Genomic DNA, 22,062 nt, shown 5'->3' on the forward strand with positions numbered 1-22,062 from the left:
GAAATTAATATACATGTGCATTAAAACACATGCATAGGCATAATCATAGCAATTCTATTCATAATAGCTCCAAACTGGAAGCAACCAAAATGGCCCTCAATAGAACAATACATAAACTGTGGCACAGTCTTATAATACAGATAAATATAATCATGGATAAATTGCACAATATCCATGTATCAAAAATCTACACTGTATGATTCAATTTTATAACAATCAAGAACAAGCAAAATTAAACTATGGTACTAGAGATTAGGATGTAGGGAAGAAGAGTAACTGGTAGGAACATGAGAGGGGTTTCTGAGGTTCTGAAAAAAATTTTTTTTAATTAAGGTGGTAGTTAGGTGGGCTGGGTGACTGTGAGATTCATCAAGTAATACACTTATAATGTGAGCAATTTACAACATTTATGATATGCTTCAATAAAGTAATTCATTTTTAAAATACAGAAACAGAAAACCAAGGAAGAGGCTACTGTAATTGCCCAATCAAGAAATGATGGCTTAGAGAAGGAAAGGTCCAAGAGACATTCCACAGGTAGAGCTGAACAGGTGGACTGTCGATGGGGAGTATCTAGGATGATTCCTATATTTTTGGTTTGAACAACTGAGTGGTGCCATTTACTGAGATGCGAAGGCTTTAAAAGAAGAAAATTGCAGTAAACTGGAAAGAATTCATTCTATTTTGGCCACATTAAGTTTAGAATGCAAGAGAGAAAGGACATAAATGCAAATCTGGAGAGGCTGTGAAGGGATAAAAGCAAAAAAGCACAAAGAGCAGCATGGCAGAAGACGCAGATGCTTCCTACTCAGTCCCATGTGAACAGATGGCATGGAGAGGCAGAGGTGCGAGCTGGTGAAAATGAGACAATGAGATTTCACCTGACTGTATCTATTTTCTCTATGAAATATGAGGCAAAGACATCAGCTGAGACTACGATTTAGATAAGTGAGTGAAGATTTAGGGAGAGTGAGAGTGGAAAAGTCAACCTACTAGGGAAATACAGTAAGATCAACATTTCAGGGCCATAGTGAGTGCTCATTTGAGTTTTACAGTCATGAATGTGAAATGAGTGCAGTTGGCTTATGTGGAAGAGACCATTACTTGTGTCCCAACAGTTTCTCTTCTTCCTTAGTAACAGAACTGGCAATTTTTAACTAGGCACATTGTCATTCAGAATGAAGACCACACTTCTTAGCTTCTTTGTAGCCTGGTGGTGTGTTACTATGGCAGAAATAGTGTGTGCAACTTCTGTGAAGTGTCCTGAAAGGAAGAGAGCATGCCTTTCCACTTTCTTCTTCCTCCTTCCTGCTAGCTAGGATATGGACATGATTGCTGGAATAGCCATCTTGAATCATGAGGTGACCTAGAGAATGGAGGCCACACAAAGCAAAGCAAAAGACAGAAGGAGCCTAGACCCCTGATGATCATGGAACCATCACAATCAATAGTCCTAGACCTTCCACATCTGGATTTTTACGAGAAAGAGAAGTCCTACCTTATTTAAGCCACTGTATTTTAAGTTTTCAAACACCATCGTCTGACCTAATATACGTAATACAGATTAACTGTGTGCTCTTCCCCAGCAATGTTCAGCTGCTTGGGTGCAGATGCAGAGTAAGCAGATAATCACTTTCACCAGGGTTGGAGGTTAGCCAAATAGGCACCACCGAAGAAAAGGAGACAAGAAAGTGAGATTTATGGGGAAATGGTATTAGCACAGTCCAGAGACTCTATGTGGAGAAAGATGAGAATAGCAGACATGAGAGACAGAAAGAGCCAACAGACTGCTGGTTTCACAGCTTCTCCTTCATTTTGATCCTTCCACTAAATCCACTAAAATTTGTGGAGTTTATGTCACTTGGGAACAACAACAACAAAAAAAGGGTCCCAAGTAACCTATCTTTCTTGACAAATGGAATTTTTCCATTTCACAAAAGAATATCATACTAACACTACAACCCAAGCCTCCAACCTCATCCTTCTTTTCTAGCTACCCTTATCTATAATAGAAAGAGAATCGAAGAGGTATGGGAAAGCAATTGAAAATCAAACAAGCAAACATTCATAAAACAAGACAGTGTCAAAGAAAGAAAGAAAGAGAAAAAGAGAAAGAGAGAGAAGACTGAAAAGCCTATGACAGATTGCACCCAGATCATTCACATTGCTGCCAAGTAAGAACTACCCCACTTAGGAAATCCCTAGGTAATGCTCAAAGTAAGACAATCCCCAGTCAGGACAAGGTCAGAATGAGTGGAATCTTAAAGCCCCCAACTTGCAAATTGATTGTTTTGGTCAGATGGAAAGAACAGAAAATTTCTGAGTGGTGGCAAAATTTCCCAGCAAATCCACAGAAGTTACACGCCAGGGAAATCAGCATCACTCAGCTGCATGCCATGAACCATGGCTCCTATGACTCAAGATAGAGAAGACAGTAAGAGCAAGGACAGAAAGCAGCACAGAGGGTGAGGCACTAAGGAACAGGGGGGAGGACATAATACTGAACAACATCAGCAGCAGAAGAATCACCCTCTCGCCACCTCTCTCTTTTGCAGATGCCTCAGAGCTCAGTGTTGGAAAAGCAGTCTTGATCCTGCCTACCTCATCAGTACATGTACTGCCAGCCTCTGGTTCCAGGGCAAAGTGGACATGAGGGAAAAAAGAAGATGGCAAATAGCAGACCTGTGGCAGTGTGAGAAGAAAAGGAAGAAGGAAGAAACACAGGAAGGAGGGAAGAAAGGAGGAATATCCCCAGTGAAATGGGGAAAGGAAAAAGGGGAAAATCTGACAGCCATTCAGCTGGACCTGCTAGTCCAGGGCAGGGATGCAGGAAACTGGAGCACATGTAAGTCAAGGGCATCAGAGACCTTCAAAAGCATACTGATCTCTGACAGAAAGAACCAACAACTCACTTAAAATCACTTACACTTCCTGGCCTCTCTGCAGCAGAAAACTACTTGCCCCAATGTATTCCAACCTCACCAAATTCCCAGAAAGAACCCTTTCAGGGCAGGAGAGAAGAGAAGAAACACAAGACGGCCTTAGACAGGAGCAGTCTAAAATTTAATCCAAGGTGCTCTTCCATAGCTCAGGTTGAGAAACATTTTTACTAAAGAATTTCTCCAGGAAAAATTTCATTCCCCCAAATTATTCAACCCAACACCCATTTCACAGTGCAAGTCAAAAGCACGAAAGGACACCTACCTTCACCAGCACATAATCCCCAGGCTGAGCTCGGACCCTGAGCCCAGAGTTAGTGACATCCTCCATCTCTGCATCAGGAAAGATCACCTTAAGGTTTCCATCATTCCGGCCGCACAGGTCAGTAGCAGAGCGTTTACTGAGCTGTGGAAAGAACAGAGGAGAGTTTATGACTCTGTCACAGTCATCAGTTCTTAGAGGATAGAAATTATGTCTTCTATGTCTCAGATCTCCATAGGTCTGATCCATAGAGCATTCCTTATCAAAGGAATCACTGTAGACTAAATGCTTTACTGCTATTTCACCAACAAGGGCAACCAATACACAGCACACAACAGAAACTCAATAAAGCTTGCTGACAATATATTAACAAATGACTCAATCAATGAGTATCATTACAGAATTACCTTCCACAGCCATGGACCTCCAAAAGGCCTGATGCCAAAGACATATGAGTGATATACTTGGCAAACTGATTCCCATTTTACACAGTCTCAAAGTAATCGCTCAGGAATGTTCCAGCATTGTCTGGCCTGAGTTTTTTGTCCCAATGAATAGGTAGACTCAAAGCCAGAGTCTCTATCACAACAAGCATAAGATGGGGCCAGAATAATAAAACCAGTATAATGGTACTACCTTCCAGAATATACACAGGTCTTTCTCTTCCAGCTATGAGGAAGTGACAAAAACCAAATTTATCCTCAGGCCTTACATAACCAAAAACTGAACAAAATATATGAAGCACCTATTTTCAGGTACTGGAAAACAGATTGTGCAAAACTATGAGCCTCAAGAGGGGGAAAACAAGTGAGATGGGCCCTCCAATCACACCTGCATTCTGCCAGAAGACACATGCTAGACCAGAGAATGCAACACAGGGAAGGAACTCTCAAGGCAGAGCATGGTAGTTCTCTCTGGATTGAGGAAAGATGGATCAAAGTCCAAGGAGTCTGAAACAGCTAGAAATTGTGGAGCAAGTTCTAGAGAGGAGGGAGCTAAGCAGAAAAAGAGCTACAGAAATGTGTGTAGGGGTCCCTTGAATCTTTGCTGAAAAAATAACATATCCTTGTGTGGAGTGAAACACCATGAAGTCACACAAAGAAAGAACCTGGGAAGTATCAGCTGATCAGCTCCCAGAGCTCACACAGGGCTAGGAACCATCTCACCTACCACCAAATAGTCCTCACTGATTCCTTGGGACATGCAGTAGCAACTCCAGAAGAGCCACACCTTAGTACTGAGGCTAAACTATCCCTAGAATAAAAAAACTTTTCTGACAAAGCTTAAAAACAAGACCTGAAAGGATCAAACTAAACTGCAAGCAACATAACTACCTATCAGAACAAAGACCAATGCAAAACCCAGACACTCAAAAATAAACATCACAATGTCCAACATCCCAGTCAAAAATCATGCCCAGAAACAGAAAAATGTGACTCATAATCAAGAGAAAAGTCAGTCAATAAAAACAGACCTAGAAATGATAGTAATGACAGAATTATCACAAATATATTAAACAGCTATTATAATTAAGTTTAAATACAAAACTAACTTTCAAAAGAAAACAAGAACACAGGAGAGAAGTAGATTTTTAAAAAAAACCAAATGTATCTTAGAGATGAAAAATACCTAAAATTTTTAATTCAATAGGTAATAAGCAGATTAGACACTGCCAAAGAAGAGAATGAATCTGAAGACAGAAAAATAGAAACTATTCAAAATGAAGCACAGATATAAAAAAAGATAGGAAAAAAAATGAACAGTATTAGTGTAAGCAGCTGGACATATAGGTGATTGGAGGAGAGGAGAAACAGTGGAGATGGGGGGCAAGAAGCAGGAGGAGTACAGAAAAAAATATCTGAAGAATAAATGAAAAATTTCCAAATTCGGAAAATAATAAACCTACAAACTAAGTAGCCTCAACAGATCCCAAACAAAACACAAAGAAAGCCACGCCAAGGTACACCAAATTTCTAAAAAAACAGTGATAAAATGACAACTAATGCAACATGTGATACTGAACCAGATCCTTTTCCTATAAAGGACAGTTCTGAGACAAGTGGAGAAACTTAAATGGGGTCTAAGGATTGGATGGTAGTAATCTAGGGAGATTAATTTTCTGATTCTGATGGTTGCACTAGTTACAAAAGAGAATGTCCCTGTTTGCACAAGATATACAGTACAGTATTTGGGGAACTGGGGGCATCAGGTGAGCAACTTATTCTCAAATGATTCAAAGAAAAAAGTTCTTTGTACTATACTGCAACTTTTCCATTAGTCTGTGATTGTTCTACAACAAATTTTTTAAAAGAGTGTTCAGATTTCATGATTTGAATAAACCAACTGTAAAAGAACATTTGTAAGACCAGCAGGGAAAGTAGAACACTGACTAGATATTTAGTAATATTAAGAAACTTGTCGGCTAATGATCCAATATGTCAGCCAGGGGTGTTCACACAGTTGAATATTTCCCAATGTGTCTGCCACTAGTGTCTGTGTTCCCCAGGTCTCTCCAAGACCAACAAAATTCCTGGAAAACTCAAACAGTTCATATTGGACTTACATTCTGGAAAACTGCACAGAGAATTCCATCATGGTCCTGATCCAACTCATACTGCCTCAGGAGAGGAAGTGCAAGATATAGCAAGCATCCCATCTGAGAGCTCCTTTGAGAAACAAGCACCAAGCAAATGTAGGTACACTTTATTGAGGGATTAAGATAAGCTTTAAAAACTTGGAAAACAATTAACAAGTCTTTTAAACAGAAGCATCACCTTATGTGGTGGAAACAGGAAACCTACATTTTCATAGTTCTATGTGTATTTTTATTTTGAATAAACTGAAAGAAGTTTAAAAAAAAAACTATTGTCAATTATTTCCAATATGATAATAGCATGTCTGTTTTTTTTAAAAAAGAATCCTTATCTTTTAAAGATATATACTGAAATATTTACTGACAAAATAATATGGTATCTTGTAATTGCTTCAAAACTACTCAGCAGGAGCAGTAGAGATTAAACAAGATTAGCCACAATCAACACTGTACTGAAGACCGTTGAGTATACTGATGGGTATGTGGGCATTCATATACTATTCTCTCTATATCGACATCTTTTTATTAGATTCTCCATAATTTGAAAAAAAAAAAAAGGTGGGGTGCTTACAGACTCCAGAATGAGACAGACCTGGGTCAAATTCTGGCTTTGCTACACTAGCTGTGTGACCTTGGGGAAGTTATTCTACTTCTCTGAATCTCCTTTCTCTATCTACAAAAAAGGGCTAATAACAGCATTCCCTCCAAGGACTGCTGGGATTCAATGTGCTGATGACCATAAGTACATAGTTCCTGGCAGACAGTAAATGCTCAGTGTATGTGACTTATCATCATCATCTTCTCTGCCACTATGAATACTGCAGCCCAGTGTTTTTTAACTGGCCATGACCAGAGGAAAGAAAGCTTCTTCTAAGAAAAAGTAAAGATTTCAACTGCTGGCCTTGAAAAATCCATTTATTCTCTAACCCCAAGTGAGTACTGGCTTATGCTGGATGCATTAAAAAAACAAAATCAAAAGGTTCATTCAATTACCATGGGCTCTCTGTGGGACTGATGAAGTCATGGGCAAAGATTACTAACCTTTGAGTACTTATCCATTCAGTCAAAAGACATGTACACTATTCTGCAATAGACTCTGTATGAAGAGAGCTGGGAATACAACAAAACTAATTCCTACTAGATAAAATGTGGATTACTAATAGACATATTCACGTACAGACCTGCAGAATCACAGCTGACACTCTAAATAACAAAACATTTAGTGAGACAAACACCTTTGAGGTATTTCACCAGCTCAGCATTAGTACCTGCTGGAGCAGAACACAGGAAGATTCCTACCCCAAGCTGTGTTGATCAGGTTTCCTCTTCTGGAAATTTGAATTAGAGCTGAGAGACACAACTTTGGTCTATGAATAGCTGAAACTCTAACATGACACATAAACTACAGGGCTTCTGTACTCTGCCGTACAAATGAAGAATCAGGAAAAGCTGGTCTGAGGAAGAGAGAAGAAAGTCTGAGCCTCAGGGCTTCCCAGACTGGGTATAGTCCCTTCCAGACACCTGGCAGTATTCCTGCCCTCGGGCTCCACAAGACTCTCCTGAAGTTTTATACAAAACAGAATTCTCTTTGGCTCAGGCTGAATGGTTTGAACAAATTTCCCACTGTTATTCACAACCAGAGCCCTAAGAAACACAAATACCAAGGAAATAGTGATTTTGATGCTGCCATATCCTAAGTCATGGAGCAGGACTCTTCTTTCTCAAACCACAACTTGTGAGGGGTCACAGGAAGAGCCCCGTCTCTCCCTCTTTCCCCTCCACTCCAGTGGCTGAGGCATGCAGCTTTACAGAAGGTCAGGTTCCCAAACTCATCCCTTATCCTATGTGTTTAGTGCTCTAAATGATGGCAAGGGTCCCAGGCTTGACCACAGAAGTCTAGAGAACCACAAACTTCCTGAAGCGCAGTACATTTCTAAGTAAGTGTGATTTTTAAAAGGACTGAAAATGGACAATAAAGTTGGTTCTAAAAATATACATATGATACTGCCTCCAGAAAGACAGAGTAGAAATACTTTTCCCTAATTCTTCCACTAAATACAAAAATATGCTTCAGGAACAAAGAAGAAATCAAGACATTGTAAGGTGAAGGAAAACAAAGAGAATCTGCTGCCAGAGTGTCTAAAGGAAGTTCTCAAAGCAAAAAGGAAACAATAAAAGAAGGAACCCTGGAACATCCAGAAGAAAAAACAGATGACGTGATGATAACTTACAAAGAAAATCCCAAGGAATCTACCCAAAATATTCCTAGAACTATTGATCACAGGATACAAGATAAACTTACAAAAATCAATTCTTTCTATACAGTAACAGTGAACACATGGATACTCAAAATTAAAAATACAACAGCAACTACAATAGCTAAAAACAAAACAGAATAAAACACTTGGGTGTAAATCTAACAAAACACATACAGGAGTCTATGCTGAAAAATTCAAAAACTGCTAAAAGAAATCAAAGATCTAAATAAAGGAGACACACTATGCTCTAAACAAACAAACAAACAAATATATGTATACATATGGCCTCACCCCCTCCACCAGCACCAGCTGGGTACAACCCACAAAAGCCTTGTTGGCTTTTGTTGCTTCTTCTCGGAAGACAGTGATAAGTTCTTCCAAACGCCTTAACTTGACCTCTTCCGGGATATCATCCTTCAGTCTGTGATATGCCCGTGTCTTCTATTTAAAAAAAAAAAAAAAGAGAGAGAGAGAGAGAGATGGAGGTCACCAAGAACTTGTAGAATCCATTCTTGAGGCACAGAGAGGAACATGCTTATCTGATTTGCAAGTTACAGACACATGTACAGGAACTCAAGCCACACTACAGGGGTTCTCTAGCTCTGGAGCCTTCTAAGAGAAAAAGATAACTATGCAGTAGAGTCATGTTTTTGCAAGGATTAAATTTTAAATTTAGCACATGAAAATTATAGACTCAAAACTGTTCTTGGTATTTCTATAGGACACATATACTAAATAAATCATACACCAGGTTACTCAGCACCTGTTTATAAAGACGCAAGATACAAAGCAGAGTAAATGTTTATCAGTAGGTAACCAGTAAAACAAATTAGGGTTTATTCACATGATGGAATATTAACACAGCTATGAAAAAGAATGAGATAGCTCTATATCTACTGATATTACTGCTCTCCAAAATATACTCTTAACAGAAATAAGCAAAATACAGATCAACATGTATAATAATGTTGGTGTAGAAAGAATACAAATAAACATATTTATAAACACATGAAATATCTCTGGAAGATTACAGAAGTAGTTGCTAAGAGCACCTGCCTTCAGGGAAGGAACTGAAAAACTGGGCAACCTAGGAAGAAAAAAGAGTAACTACTTTGCCCTACATACTCTTTTGACATTTTGAATTTTATACCATAACCATGTATTACCTAGTTAAAAAAAAAAAAGATATTTATCCTTGAAAAGCTTTTAAATCATCCAAAATCACAGAGTATATACATGTTAATATATATAAATATATATACACACACACGTTTATATATATAAATGTGTGTATATAACTTTATGTACATGAGCTCATAATATATACAGTCGGAGAACCACCAAGCTAGACAAAAGTGGAAAGTCTATACACCAAAGTCTGGACATTCAAATCAATCTGCCTTTAAGGGAAATACCAAATCCAGAAGAGAATGAAGAATGGGATTCTCTTACAGGGTTTACACTATTCCGTCTTATTATTAACAACAACAACTTACCTCTATTGCATACTTACCTATTACAAAGCACTATTTTAAGTACTTTATATATATTATCTTATTTAATCCTCAAAATAACCTGATGAAGGTTGGTACTAATGTCATTCCCTTCCACAGATGAAGAAAGCAAGATCACATAGTAAGCTGGGAGAGGCACAATTTGAGTGCTTGTTCTCATCCACTACACTACTTGACTAAGCCTCTATAATCTTAATCCTAACCTAGGAATTAGATCCCAAAGTAAACATCATATTCAATGCCCATAGGATATGTTTCCATCACATGCTGAAAACTCATTTCCCAACTCTAGCATTAAAAGGAGTATCTCTTGCATGTTTGTAATGACCATGCAAAAGAAGCAAATTGGAACACAACAGCTCCTCTGATGCTTTCTCCCTGAAACAATTCTGTAAGAGACATAAATATACACATCAGCCCACTTATACTGCCTACAGAACACCAGGCAGTAGGCTTTAAAAGACATGAATTTGCTTGGTTGATGGCAGCTGAGTGACAGTCATGGTTCAATCATTCATCAGACAGCTTTCCTGAGTCCCCTGGCCACAGAGGTCCCTCAGCCTCCAGCCCAAACACAGGGCAAGCTGCTCCTGAGGTGACTGGGGATGAGAAGTGACCCATATAAATTCATCCCTACCATCAAGAAAATGGCAGACACCCAGGACTACCCCATCTCTGAAGGAAACATGCATTACTCTCCCTCTCCTTCCTCATCCCCTTCTGCTTTGTCTTCCTGGGAATCTGTTACAGGAGAAACTCTAAAGTGGACATCAGTGGGTTCACTTGGCCTAGAAAACCGGAAATTAAAAACAGCTGAGGAGGGCAACGAGGGGCCTCTATAAAACAAAGCAGACCTGCAGGCCAAAAAAGAAGTTCTACATGTTAATAAATGATTTCAGGTTTCTTGTAAAGAGAACAGTGTCCCTCCTTCCACATTCAAACTCTAAAAAACCTAAACATAATTTCTACTGAGGAGGAATATTGGCACAAGTAATTGTTTTTCATCTCAAATTGCTAAATTGTATAAAAAAGTAGACAGGTTTATTAGAAACAATACAGAAATGAATGGTAAGACCCTTGTGGTTTCTCAAGGACGCCTTGCTGCTGCTTTCTTTTCTTCCCAATAATCCGCAATCAACCAGAAACTGCTCAGGAATGATGCCAGTCTCAGCACAGAAGTAGCTCCTCCCCATCCCAGGGCTCACCTGTCTCATGCTGTAGGCAAAGAGGAAGCCCATGTTGTACTGAACTTCCTGAAGCAAAGACACGGTCTGGAAGTGATCTTCCTCCGTCTCACCACAAAAGCCAGCAATGAAATCACTGCTGAGGCTCACACCTGTCACGCACAACAAAGGACAGCATGTCACTGCTGCTTACCTTCAACAGAGGCCTTTGGCACTTGTGGGTCCCAGAAGGAGGGACAGAAACTGTAAGGCCCCCCCTGGAGCTGCTCAACCCATGTGCAAGTGAAAGAGAAGTCATTATAGGACAAGAGGGGAAAGGCCTGCTCATGTACAGTGTTCTCATGCCAGAGCCCGGCTTCTCAGTCTACATTCCCCTCAGCACCAGAAAAGGTACTTTTCACTTCACATGTTGGATTTAGGGACATAGTTGGAGCCCATTTTTTTCAACTATGTCCTGTTTTTACTGGTGAAGACCTTATAGTACCTCATACAAACATATACTTTTGAAGTTAAATACAATTGTTCTAACACACTTTATTTAATTATCCCAACAATCCAAGGAGGTGAGTACTATTAACTCCATGTAATAGATGAGGAATCCGCAGCCCAAGCACTACCCTGCCCCATCCACATGAAAGTATCTGTGCACAATGCAAGTTACAATAATCACAAATTCATTTAAAAAAAAAAAAAAGTAGACCCCGCCAACAAATCTAAACTAAAAGACTACAGAGTAATTTTATTAGGAGGAAGGGAAAAGAGAAAAGGGAGTAAAGGTTATGATAATAGGAAAGGAAATTACCTCTAAGTACACATTTTTAAAAATATCAATTGCCCCCAAATCAGAACTGGGGGGAGCGTACAGCTCAGTGGTAGAACGTGTGCTTAGCATGCACCAGGTCCTAGGTTCAGTCACCAGTACCACCATAAAATAAAATCATAAAACCAAACTAGAACTAATTGAGACCATGCCTTTGCCAGTTAACAAGAAGAATCAAGGTCTCTTCCATATGCTCATAAACACAAAAACTATAGAAAAGGAACCTCTTTAGCCTTGAGAACACAAGCTAATCCACACCTCTGAGTATTTCTACCAAGACCAAGACATTAAGAAATCAGAAAGGAATAAAGAGAAAGAGAAAAATGCAGAGGAGCAAAAGAAGTGTAAAAGGTGACACGATGCACTCCACAGTGCTGCCTGTATCTGACCAAGAAGACTGTGGTCCCTGGTAGAGTAACAGGCTCAACAAAATATGTTTCTTAAATGTACCTGGAATAGACTCTCTGATATGATGAACTAATTCCACATAAGCTTCTCTTGAGTATCTACAATAAAGAACAAAAAGAACAAGCTTAAATGAATCAACCTTCTTTAAATGAATGCTATATAAAGGTAACACTATGAATTACCACATGTAATCACTTCTCATTCACATAAGACAGTACAGGACTAGGTTAAAGTATCCAAAAGAGCCCTTTTAATCCAAATCCTGTACTGTAACCTAATCCAGAGCTTATAAATTCTTAATTCAAGAATATAAATTATTTTAAATAGCCCTTTTTATTTAACTAAGAAATGAAGACAGATTAAACATTTAAGATCTCTAAAACTCTTTGCCAAATGTGGAAAACAAGGCAAGTCACCAGTTCCATACAGCTTGCATTTGTCACATTTTCCTTTCAGTCTTATCTCTGCATACTGATTATTCCCAAAGTAAAGGAGTGCAGAGAGCTACATTTAAATTCCAAGATCTAAAAAACTTGATAAATGTTAAAAGCTTAAGGATTAAAATCTCAGTGTGTCACACAGTAGGTACATAATAAAAAACATGCTAAACAAACGAAATGAGTGATCCAGTCCTTAGTCTATATTTATAGAGTGAACAAAAGCAAGTTACAATATCCATGGGTTTACTCATAGAATAAATATTTACTGAGCCGCTACTATGTGCCACATACTATGCTAGGTTCTTAGGCACTGCTGGGTCCTTAAGGAAACAAGGAAAGGTGTGAGATGCCCCTCCCCAAGCAAGTCTGACCCCCTCCGCATAGCCTCCAATACACGGCTGCTTCCACTCTGGGCTGGTAGGTGGATCTGTTTACAGATGTTGTCTCTCTCATGAATCAGCTGCAGAACCTGAACAAACAGAACACATTAAAAATCATCAAAGTATCACCAAAGAATCTTGCAGAAAGGAAAATCATCCCCACTGTTTCTCCACCGAGGTTAATTTTCAAGAGTTAAGAAGCTGTTTAAACCAAACACACAAATTATCCAATTCTTTACTTTTGCAAAAGCCATGTAATGTCTGTCCCAGACGCTTCACCTCATGGCATCTCTGCTTTCAGAGAGAAGAAAGTAAGCAGAGGTGAGAGCTATGGGGCTTTTTAGGGGTAGTGCTGACACAGACAAGAAAGGAAAAATGGCATTTGTTTCATCTAGCTTAACAAACTAATTAGCCACTTTAAAAGACACCCACCAAGAAACTGAAACTAGGAGAAAATACTTGAAAAAATACATTGACAAATGATTTGTATCAAGAATATATAAAGAACTTTCACAACTCAATAAGAAGACAAATAATCCAGAGGGAGAAAAGTAGGGGTGGGGCCAAAAAGACAGACATTTTACCAAAACAAAAAAACCTCCCCTAAAAAATTTCACATGTGAGCTACATCCTCCATACCAATCACTTTGCTGAGTACCTTCCACATATTATATCTATTTCCCAGTAACCCAAAGCAAGAGGTGATTACTAACCACTTTACAAAAGAAGATTAGCTGAAAAGGTCACCCCTACTAATAAAGCAGTGGAAAAGCCAGGATTGAATTCAGCTCTGTCTGAGGCCAAAGTCTGGACTGTTTTCCATTGCATCACATTACCTCCCTACCTGTCCTTCCCACACAACCTTGTATGGTCTTAACCTCGTGCGGTCTTAACCTCCCATTAATATCAGTCCTATACCTGCCCCCAACTTGGTGGACTCTAAATCTTTCCAAAGGACCAGTAGATTCAAGAGGGCAATACAGCAATATATCATAGGATCCCCTGATCCTCTGAGGGCAGAGGCCTCTGCTGACTCCTACTGGGTCCAACTTTTGGCATGCTTACGGATACTGATATCAGTTTGACACAGTAAACTGTCAATACACACCTCATCAGGAAAATCCTTGGGGTGGGGAGAGGTAAAACGGATCCTCATTTCAGGATCTATTCTGGAGACCTGATCTAGAAGGTGAGCAAAACGAAGGCCCCCTTGCTTGGTTTTATAGTTGCTGGAAAAGCCACGGCTGAGGTTGGTGGACACTGCATTGTTGAACTGGACCTCTGAAGTGTCCCGAAAACTATTAACATTCTGACCAAGGAGTGTCACTTCTTTCAGGCCCTGAAAAAGGAAAAAAAGTATATCGAAAACAATTGAAAAGTTGTCTAGAATCTTCATGCCAAATCACTAATTAAAACTAGCTAAACCTACCAAGAGCCATCATAAATGTGTTCTGTCATTAACCCAATCATTTCATATTTGAGCATTTTGTCTAAAGAACTGAACTTCAGGATAAAACTTTATATAAAAATTTGCAAAGTATTTTTTAGAATAGCAAAACACCTGGATGCAAATCCAATGTTCAATAATAATGGTTAGGGGGAAAGATACAGCTCAAGTGGTAGAGCGCATGCTCAGCATCCAAGAGGTCCCGGGTTCAATCCCCGGTACCTCCTCGAAGCGGAAATCAATGAAGAAATCTAATTACCTCCCCCTCAGAAAACAATAATAATGGTTAATTTATAACAGCACAAATCAAATTATGACACGATTCTGTCAGTTGAATGTTACATAATCATCACCTGGTAGTATTCTTCCCAAAAATATTTAGCTTAAATCAAAACAGGCTTTTACACCTAAGTTTCAGGTTACCAGAATTCAGGGGAATATTTTAAATGACAATATGAGGAAGCAATCAGACAAATCCAGACATGTTTAATGCATCATTTAAAGCAAACAACAATAAAGTGAAAGGACTGTTTTAGATTAAGACAGACTGAAGAAATATAACAATCAAATGGAACTACACAAATCTTGATTGGATCTTGTTCTGAAAATAGAACAGCAATAAGATGTTTTTGGATAATTATAAAGTTGAAGATGGGTTACATATTAGATATTAGTTAACTGTTAAATTTTCTACATGTGATAATGATATTATGGTTATGAGGGGAAAACTCTTTATTCTGAGAAGATGCATACTAAAGTATACAGGGTTAAGTGACCTGATGTCTACCACTTACTTTCAGATGATTCAGAAAAAAATATATGTATATAGCTATAGCGATAGGCAGACAAAGAACATATGACAAAATGTTAATAATCATCTTTATTGGACTAGACTTTCAACTTGTCTGTATCTGAAATTTTGCATTATAAAATTTCAGAAAGAAAGAATAATGATTGCTATAAAGACTATCTTTTGTAACTTTACTTTGACATAATTTCAAACTTACAGAAAAACTACAATGGTACAAAAAACTCCCATATATTCTCTGCCCAGATTCAATGACTGTTAACATTGTGCCCCATTTGTTTATCATTCACATTCACACAACCATATATACACGCTCTCTCTCTACACACACATACGCAAGCACACATTTTTCTGAGACTTCTAAGTTACAAGCATTAGACTCTTTCACCTCTAAATATTTTAGCATGTATTTCCTAAAAATAAGAACATTCTCTTACACAGTCACAGGGCAATTGTCAAAATCAGAAATACTGATACAATACTATTATCCAGTCCACATTCGACAAATTAAATTCTTACTAACTGTCCACACTACGTCCTTTATTATAACTTTTTTTAGTCTTTATTCAGTAATGGCATGTCTAGGAATTATCTTATGGATATAACCATTAAGACTGACAAAAATTAATGCATAAAGATATACACAGCACTATTTTACCAGGGGAAGAACTGAAAGAAATTTTAAAGCTGCTGTCCTACAAGTAATTCCAGTGCATCTATACCACAGAAGGCCCCACAACTACAAAAATAAAGCTAAACACTGCTAACGACATGAGAAAATGCTCAATTATAGAGAGGATACAAAACTGCTTAGGCAGTGAGATCACAACATTTTTTATAACTTTTTTTCTCCCTGATCAGAATCCACTCCAGGATCATGCAATGCATTTAACTGTCTTAACTCTAGCCTTCATAAAGACTATTTATTTTTATAAGTTGTGACATAATGTTAATTTAAAACATACTAAGTGCATGTGGATCCTGGACTGGATTCTGAAAAAGAAAGAAGACATCAGTGGGGAAGCTGGCAAAAATCAGAATAAACTCTAAAGTTACTTACTAGTAATGTACCAACGTTAATCTTTCAGTTTTGACAAATGTACCAATGTTAAGATGTTAACATTAGAGGTAACTTCATCTTTGCAACATTTCTGTAAATTTAAAGTTATTCCAAAACAAAAAAAAATATTTTTTTAAGCAGTGTATAAAACTAAGTAAAATACACGCACATATAAAAAGACATAACGACCAAATGCAAAAAATGAACAATTGGGAAAATGTGAATATGGGTGGATTAGGATGAGATGATATTTAGCAATTTTTGTTAATCTTGTTAGAATTAATGGTATTGAAAATATCCTTATTTTTCACGGATGTATAATTACTCAAGGGTAAAAAGCCATGCTGTAATTTACAATACTTTATCAACAACCCACCTACTGTTCTCTTCTGCAGGGCTGGAAGACTAGGGTCTAGGGTTAGAGAGAGAACCCCTCAAAGACTGAGGAACCAGATCCCAACAGGAGGAAGGCAGACAGTATCTTCCTTTTGGCCTCTGATCTGACTCACTATCCTGACCAATCCTCTGTCCCTCAACTAGTGAGCTGGCTCAGTGATAAAATGAACAAAAGATTTGGGAATACCCTAGAATACACAAACTGATAAATCATTCTCTGAAAACTTACTATGTGTCAGGGTAGTTTAAAAATATTTAAATTAGTATATCCTTCCAATAACAATCCTTCCAATAACCCAGCAAAGAAGGTATTATTTTACCCTCTTTTCACAGATCAGGAAACAGTGTTTTGAAGAAGACAGTCAAAAAAAAAAAAAAAAAAAGACACAAATGAACTTATTTACAAAACATATACAGACTCACAGACATAGAAAACAAACTTATGGTTTGTTAAGGGGGTGGGAAGGGACAAACTGAGAGTTTGAGATTTGCAAATATTAACTACTATATAAGAAATACATAAATAACAAGTTCTTTCTGTATAGCACAGGAAACTATATTCAATATCTTGTAGTAACCTATAACAAAAAAGAATATGAAAAGGAATATGTATGTATATGTATGACTGAAACATTATGCTGTACACCAGAAATTGACACAACATTGTAAACTGACTATACTTCAATTAAAAAAAAAAATTTGACACAACATTGTAAAATGATTATAAATCAATAAAAAATGTTAAAAAAGAAAAAAAAAGATAGTTAAATGACCTGTGCCAGGGCAACAAGCCAGAGAATGGTGGAACCAGGACTCACAATCATCTAATTCTAAACTCATGCTCTCTCCATTCTACTGTGCTGCCTCCTAAGCAAACATCTCAGTGGATCTGCCTATAATTTGTGGGCAGCAAACCAAAGAGGTATACCTAGGTATTTCTTTCTGGCCAGATATTTTTCTAAACTTGTATAGCTTAGAGAGAGCACAGACTGCAAGACTAGAAAAGTTGTCCTCATCCTCCCACAAACATGCTCACAGTAAGAAAGCCTGGAGAATTTTTCACCTGCTCAGAAAGCTTCCTCACTTCCTCTAATATAGAGGCAACAGGCCGACTCCTCTCCCGGCCACGTGTGAAAGGTACAATGCAGTAGCTGCACATGTTGTCACAGCCTCTCATGATAGACCTGGGGAGGAAAGCACCAGAACTTAGTAACAGGAGTAGGATGACTTGGTCCAACCCAAGGAGCAGGTCACAGCTCCCTTGGCATTATCCTTTGGCTCTGAATTCTCTTGGCAACATGCTCACATTGGACCAATCTAAAGATCTACAAAACAATAAAGCAGACATTTTTTATTGTTAAAAACTATTATCTGATAATCACAGGATATAAACCAGACTACATGGTAGATATAATGGTTAACCTGAGGTGAAGGAATGGGGTGCAGATGTACGACACCTGGACTTTCTACTATTTATATTTATACAATTTTGAACTTTTAAAATCCAGACCAGAAAAAATAGTATTAAAACCACATATAAGGAGTGGAGACCTTGGATTTAAAACACAAGGTTCTGCATTTCTTACTCATTTCTGGCCCAAATCATAAGCATCTAAATTATACCACCCTCTTTTATTTGCATCCTGTATATGAAAACCTCAATTTATCTTAAGGAAATAATTATAGATAGGTATGTATCAAAGATGTTCACTGAAGAACTATTAAATGTTAGCTATTAACTTTTATTAAGCATTCCAACAACAGAGTATTAGATAGCCATTAAAATGAGAGGCTGGCGAACTTTTTCTGCAAAAAACCAGATAGTAAATATTTGAGGCTTTGCAGACCACATAGTAGAGACTTATGCTCCTCACAACTACTCAATTCTGATTCAGATACTGTAGTGGCAAAAGGAGCCATAGATAATTTGTAAACAAGTGGACATGGCTGTATTTCAATAAAACTTTATTTATAAAAGAAGGTTGTAAGTCTATTTGCCAATCTCTGTTACAGGAAGTCTAATGACATAACAAATGTCCATCATTTTAAATAAAAGAAGGCTGTAAAACCAATACACCAAGAGGCAATTTTTATAAATACACACACATGCAGAAGAAAGGACAGAATGATATACATCAAAATGATAACAGTGTTTATCTTAGGAGGTAGGAGTATAGGTAATTCTTACTCTCTTCTTTATGTTTTTCTATCTCTCCACATATTCTTCAACAAATATGAACTACTTTGTCACCAGATCTTTTTTTTTTAAATTAGAAGATCAGGGGAAGAAGAAAAAAAAGATCAGGAAAGCCCAAGATACTTTCTTGAGTGAAAAAATAAGAGTGTAGAAAGGAGGGTAAGAAAGATTCCACATTATGTAGATGAATGCAAATGCAAAAAATACTTCTGAAAGGATCAGGCAAGAAATTACTAACATGGCTGCCTCTGAGAGGTAGTCTTGGAGACTGAAGACGACAGGTATAAGAAGAGTCTTACTACATCATTTTTTGTCTTTTGTACTTTTTCCTATGTGCATTAATTTTTCTCAATGTAATAAAGTTAACATGTTACTTTAAAAGTGAGAAGGAGAAGCTGACTCCCTGTCTCTTGGTCAGGGACTCACACAAAGGCAGAAGTGGCACTGGGGCTCATCTGGACTGGCATGACATCGGCATAGGTCTCATCCAGAGACAGCAGCACGTTGGCAGCTTGCTGGCCTGATTTGGCAACAGCAAGCAGCCGAGGAAGGTCCCGATAGGCATCTGGACCAGCCAAAATATCCACCATCTTCTCCCTGTTGAGAATCTCTTCCTTTAATCTCTCAGCCATGCAGCCTGGGAGGGAAAAGGAAACAAGCTAAGCATCTGTTTCCAAATTCATCTCGTCTCATGGCTTCTTCTCAAGGACACATCGTCCCCAGGTGGATCAGAGACTAGAGCACAAAAATTTCTCCAAGAGTTTAGCATCATCCCTCAAATCTGCCCAACACTTTTATAGCTCTGGAACCTGTATCTTCCTATACAAGAAAACCATGAGAAAAGGGCTCTAGAGCAATTCAATTAAGTGCCTGGAAAAAAACTAAACCACCATCCAAAAACTTATGTAGCCACCTCTTTTTTCAATTGAAAATCACTTGGTGCTACAAATGAAAACTATTTTGCATCAGGGACTTATTATTTAAAATAAAACTTGGGGGGAGGGAAGTATAGCTCAGTAGTAGAGCACATGCTTAGCACATAGGAGGTCCTGGGTTCAATCCCTAGTACCTCCATTTAAGAAAAAAACCTAATTACCTCCCCCCTATAAAAAAACAAAATTAGTTTTTTTAAAAATAAATAAAACTTATATACAATAGACTTATGCCCTATACCCCTCTTGTTGCCCATTAATACTTACTAAAACCTACAAGAAATGAGTTAACCATCTATGCTGATCTCTTTCATAACCAAAAAAACATTGCTATTAGTAAGACTATAGAACTTAAAAGACCATTTTATTACAAACACCCTTTAAAAACATTTGTTTAAGAACTATTCTTGGTTGGGCAACTATGCTTATAGCAGCATCATTCACAATAGCCAAAAAGCAGAAGCAAGTCAAGTGTCTTATCAATAGATGTGGTATATAAATACAGTGGAGTATTATTCAGCCTTAAGAAGGAAGGCAATTCTGACACACGCTACAACCTGGATGAACCTTGAGGACATTGTGCTAAGTGAAAAAAGCCACAAAAATACTGCGTGACTTCATTTACATGAAGTACCTAGAGTAGTACCTAAAATTCATAGAGGCAGAGAGCAGAATAGTGGCTTCCAGGGACTGAAGTGAAGGAGGAATGGGGAGTTGTTATTTAATTGGTTTGTACCTATTACTTTCAAGGCACTAAGAAAAGCCCTTTATGAACTTTATTTCATTTAATCCTACAGCCTCTGACATGAAGTACAAGAGTTGAATGGGATGTATGATTTCTTCACCACTGGGAATCCAGCCTCTAAGGGAAACTCTAGCATATAAAGCTACATGGAGTTCAAGTCTCAAAACTCACAAAATCTGCAAATTACCAGGTACCTAGAATCCCAATCTTCAGAGGCACTCGGGAGCGGAGCCGTTTTGACTTCAGAACTTTGAGCTGTTGTAAACGATTCCAGATGGTCTGTTCAGCCTTTTCCCTACAGAGATCAGAAGAGGTAGACCTGAATCTGAAAATAAACTACAAAGCAATATAAAAGAGTAAGACAATGAGAAGAAGACAAAACCAACCTTCAAACCTTTGAATGAATATCTACCTTTGAGGCTTAGGGAACATAGGCAGGGAGCGAACTGAAGAAGCACCACCTGCTGTAATTCACCATTTCTAAAATCAAATCCTCCCTGCACATTTCCACAACCTGACAAGCCTTTAAGCCAAACTCAAAAACAACCTACTTCACAAAGCCTTCCCCAACTCTCCTCTGTTGGAGAGTTTGTTCTCCTATCATTTTAACTATATTTTTCTCTGTACCCAGCAACTTCTCCTTTTGACTGTTTGATTTCTTACCTAGTGCTTTCTGCCAGATGTAAGAGCTATTTGTGCATCTGTCTTAGTTCCCACCTCAGACTAAAGTCCTCAAAGCCAGGCTCCTTGGAAGAAGGGTGCATTTCTGAATCTCCCTAAGTACCAAGTCCAGTGTCTCACAACAGAGACCCTCAGAACAAAAATGCTGGATTAATTGATAGTATAGCCAGCTGGAGAAACAAAACACTAATGTGCCTTGTACACGGAAACAAAGTAATAAATAGGGTATGTTCACTTCTGATGGATGTCCCCATCTCCATTCAGAAGAACTCCATCCCTAGCCACTGACTGCATCTAGCCCTTACAATGTGAGCTACATCATAAACATGTGCCATTGGCTGCAAGAAAAACTCTAGGGAAAGTTGGGTGACTCAGGACACTCTCAGTTTCCCCATCAATAAAGCGAGTTTTATAACAACACCTACCTCATAGGGTTGTTGTGAGAATTAGTGCACGCATAGCGCTCAGCACAGGACCTGACACAGAATACGTGCTCAGCAAATGCTGACCAGTTCTATCATCACTATCTCTCCTGCTGTAAAACTGCAGATCCACTGGCTCATCTCCACAGGTAGCACCAGGCTGGCACTGTTGGCTCTGGCATTATTATGTTAGACATATTCACTCTCTAGTTAAAGAACAAATTCCCACCTGATAGAACACGTGACAAGGAGGATCACATCAGCCTGAGTGGAAAGCATGGAAAAAAAGGAAAATTAATTATCTGTGACATTAGCCTTGTAGAATCACTGCCCACAGCCCTTTGTCTTTTAAATTATGGTAGAACTCATATAACATAAAATTCACCATTCTGACCATTTTTAAATGTACAGTTCAGAAGCATTATGTACATTCACACTGTTGTGCAACCATCACCACCATTAACCTCCAGAACTACTTCATCTTCCCCAACTAAAACCTGTGCCCATTAACACTAACTCCCCATTCCCCTCCTCGCAGCCCATTTTTAACCTAGTTCTCTGCCTAAAGATGAGCAC

The 22,062-nt window shown here is 38.3% G+C and overlaps 1 protein-coding gene across 6 annotated transcripts in view; it reads right to left on the reverse strand.

Moving 5' to 3' along the window:
• Positions 1-22,062, reverse strand: part of CDK5RAP1 (CDK5RAP1 mitochondrial tRNA methylthiotransferase) — a 47,318-nt gene that overhangs the window by 20,116 nt on the left and 5,140 nt on the right. For all 6 annotated transcript variants that reach the window (XR_012500602.1, XR_012500601.1, XM_074347141.1 and 3 more), the window contains exons 4-13: positions 21,716-21,750; positions 20,578-20,678; positions 19,133-19,343; positions 17,573-17,693; positions 13,907-14,137; positions 12,790-12,887; positions 12,021-12,076; positions 10,772-10,902; positions 8,344-8,493; positions 3,205-3,345 (exon numbers count right to left, since the gene is read on the reverse strand). Coding sequence is in view for 4 of the 6 variants with exons in the window: in XM_074347141.1 (XP_074203242.1) it covers positions 3,205-3,345; positions 8,344-8,493; positions 10,772-10,902; positions 12,021-12,076; positions 12,790-12,887; positions 13,907-14,137; positions 17,573-17,693; positions 19,133-19,343; positions 20,578-20,678; positions 21,716-21,750 (1,275 nt within the window). In the remaining 2 variants the exon portion in view is untranslated. The remainder of the gene's footprint in view (positions 1-3,204; positions 3,346-8,343; positions 8,494-10,771; positions 10,903-12,020; positions 12,077-12,789; positions 12,888-13,906; positions 14,138-17,572; positions 17,694-19,132; positions 19,344-20,577; positions 20,679-21,715; positions 21,751-22,062) is intronic.

This window comes from Camelus bactrianus, chromosome 19 (assembly GCF_048773025.1).
Source record: "Camelus bactrianus isolate YW-2024 breed Bactrian camel chromosome 19, ASM4877302v1, whole genome shotgun sequence".
Classification (NCBI taxonomy): domain Eukaryota; kingdom Metazoa; phylum Chordata; class Mammalia; order Artiodactyla; family Camelidae; genus Camelus; species Camelus bactrianus.